Source organism: Cynoglossus semilaevis, chromosome 18 (genome assembly GCF_000523025.1).
Source record: "Cynoglossus semilaevis isolate Cse_v1.0 chromosome 18, Cse_v1.0, whole genome shotgun sequence".
NCBI classification, from domain to species: Eukaryota; Metazoa; Chordata; class Actinopteri; order Pleuronectiformes; family Cynoglossidae; genus Cynoglossus; species Cynoglossus semilaevis.
In genome coordinates, this window is record NC_024324.1 from 9,609,279 (window position 1) to 9,611,493 (window position 2,215).

At 42.2% G+C, this 2,215-nt stretch overlaps 1 protein-coding gene across 2 annotated transcripts in view; it reads right to left on the reverse strand.

Moving 5' to 3' along the window:
- The window catches only part of sytl1 (synaptotagmin-like 1), an 8,434-nt gene that overhangs the window by 1,688 nt on the left and 4,531 nt on the right, over positions 1-2,215 (reverse strand). For both annotated transcript variants that reach the window (XM_025065096.1, XM_025065095.1), the window contains exons 11-13: positions 1,986-2,064; positions 1,773-1,872; positions 1,067-1,272 (exon numbers count right to left, since the gene is read on the reverse strand). In XM_025065096.1, the coding sequence (XP_024920864.1) occupies positions 1,067-1,272; positions 1,773-1,872; positions 1,986-2,064 (385 nt within the window). The remainder of the gene's footprint in view (positions 1-1,066; positions 1,273-1,772; positions 1,873-1,985; positions 2,065-2,215) is intronic.

Below are 2,215 nucleotides of genomic sequence, written 5' to 3' on the forward strand. Positions count from 1 at the left end.
TTGTGTTTGATCAAACTGATTGGATTTGATTAGGAAAACCATATATCTATATGTCTATATAAGACCTTACAGCTCACTGTGCATGTCAGAGCAAATGAGGTCAATGGAACTGCCTGAAGAGCTGAAAGACAGAATTGTGGCAGGACACAGATCTGGCCAAGGTTACAAAAAAATATCTGCTGCACCTAAGGTTCCTAAGATCACAGTGGCCTCCATAATCCTTAAATGGAAGACGTTTGGGACGACCAGAACTCTTCCTAGACCTGGCCGTCCAGCCAAGCTGAGCAATCGTGGGAGAAGAGCCTTGGTGAGAGAGGTAAAGAAGAACCCAAAGATCACGGTGGCTGAGCTCCAGAGATGCAGTCGGGAGATGGGAGAAAGTTGTAGGAAGTCAACCATCACTGCAGCCCTCCACCAGTCGGGGCTTTATGACAGAGGGACGTCAAGTCGGCGGAAGTCTCTCCTCGATGTAAGACACATGACAGCCCGCATGGAGTTTGCTAAAACAACACATGAAGGACTCCAAGATGGGGACAAATAAAATTCTCTGATCTGATGAGCCCAAATTAGAACTTTTTGGCCTTAATTCTAAGCGGTATGTGTTGAGAAAACCAGGCACTGCTCATCACCTGTCCAATACAATCCCAACAGTGAAACATGGTGGTGGCAGCATCATGCTATGAGGGTGTTTTTCAGCTGCAGGGACAGGACGACTGGTTGCAATTGAAGGAAAGATGAATGTGGCCAAGTACAGAGATATGCGGTGCTGAGTGAACATTAATGAGAAATAAAATGAACTTTTTTGATTTTAGCAAATGGCTGCAATGAAACAAAGAGTGACAAATTTAAAGGGGTCTGAATACTTTCCGTACCCACTGTATACTTACTGTATGGTAGAACTGTGGCGATACAGTCTCAATATAAGAATGTCCACTGCTAAAGTTCAAGCTGTGGCTCAAACCTGTGACCTTCTTGTTGGCTCATACATATTTGTATATGAAGCCATCTTTTCTTCCCACCAACCATGTTAAAACATTGTTATAAAAATAATAGAACACTGTCTTACCAGTGCCACAGCTCAGACGAATCCCACCCAACACGTGTCTCTTTAACCCTTCACGTTGCCACACTGTCAGCTCAGCACAGGCCTCCCTCAGGTCACTGGTGTGGAAGCCATCATACACCATGGTGTGGTTGTAGTTAGGGCTGATGGAGCGCTTCACCACCCGTGTCTTCTGGCCACTTTGTCTACTGGCATCTGGCAGTATGTAGCTTATAGAGTCACAAAAATAATAAGTGCAGGTTTACAGTAAATGTATAATTATCCAAGTGACAGTCATACAAAAAAAACATTATTTGTTGTGTGTGCAGAAAATAGACCTAGGTCTACCCAAAAGATGGCTGCTGCTGTTTAAAAGAGTTTAAAATTCAACAACAATTTGACTGGTGGACCGATTCAGTTTTGATTGGATGTTGAATGCAGTGTGAAATATTTAAATAAAAATGTACAAGAATAATCTTAATTTGGCACATTTTATACAATACAAAAGAATTGACACCAGCCTTTACCATACTTTGTACCAGTGTTTGGTGGGATGGACTAGAAAGCCCAGTGGGCTGTATCTGGCCCACGGCCATAGTTTGCCCAGGTATGTTCAAATCAAACATTTAAATACTCAACAATAAAAAAATATGCTATTGTAAAACTGATAATGTCCAAATTGTTTCTACTAATAATTAATAGATTGATATGTATTATTTGTTAGACACACCTTCTAACAAATGAGTCTATGGCACCTCCTTTATTGGAGAGGAGACCCTGAGCTTCTCGGAGCCAGATGTAAAGCTCTCCAGTGAGTGGCAAACCACAGCCTTAACACACACACACACACATAGACACAGAGAATATGTCTCATTAGATGATCATCATACTAACACAGATCTTAATGTACCTTCACATGTCACAACACACATGTCCTGCTCACCCTCTGATCCACTCGGTATGAACTTAACAGAGAGCATGATGGTCCCACGGCTGCTGATAGAGTCTGGATTTAAATTGCACTGTGAGGTGGAGAAAAGAAAAAGAAAAGCAGAGGAGGAGATAATGAAGGAGAAGAGTGAGGAGGAAAAGGAGGCGAGCAGAAAGTGTAGAAGCAGGGAAAGATCAGAGTTACGTAAACCCTTAGTTGATATTCACAGCATGTCTTTCTCT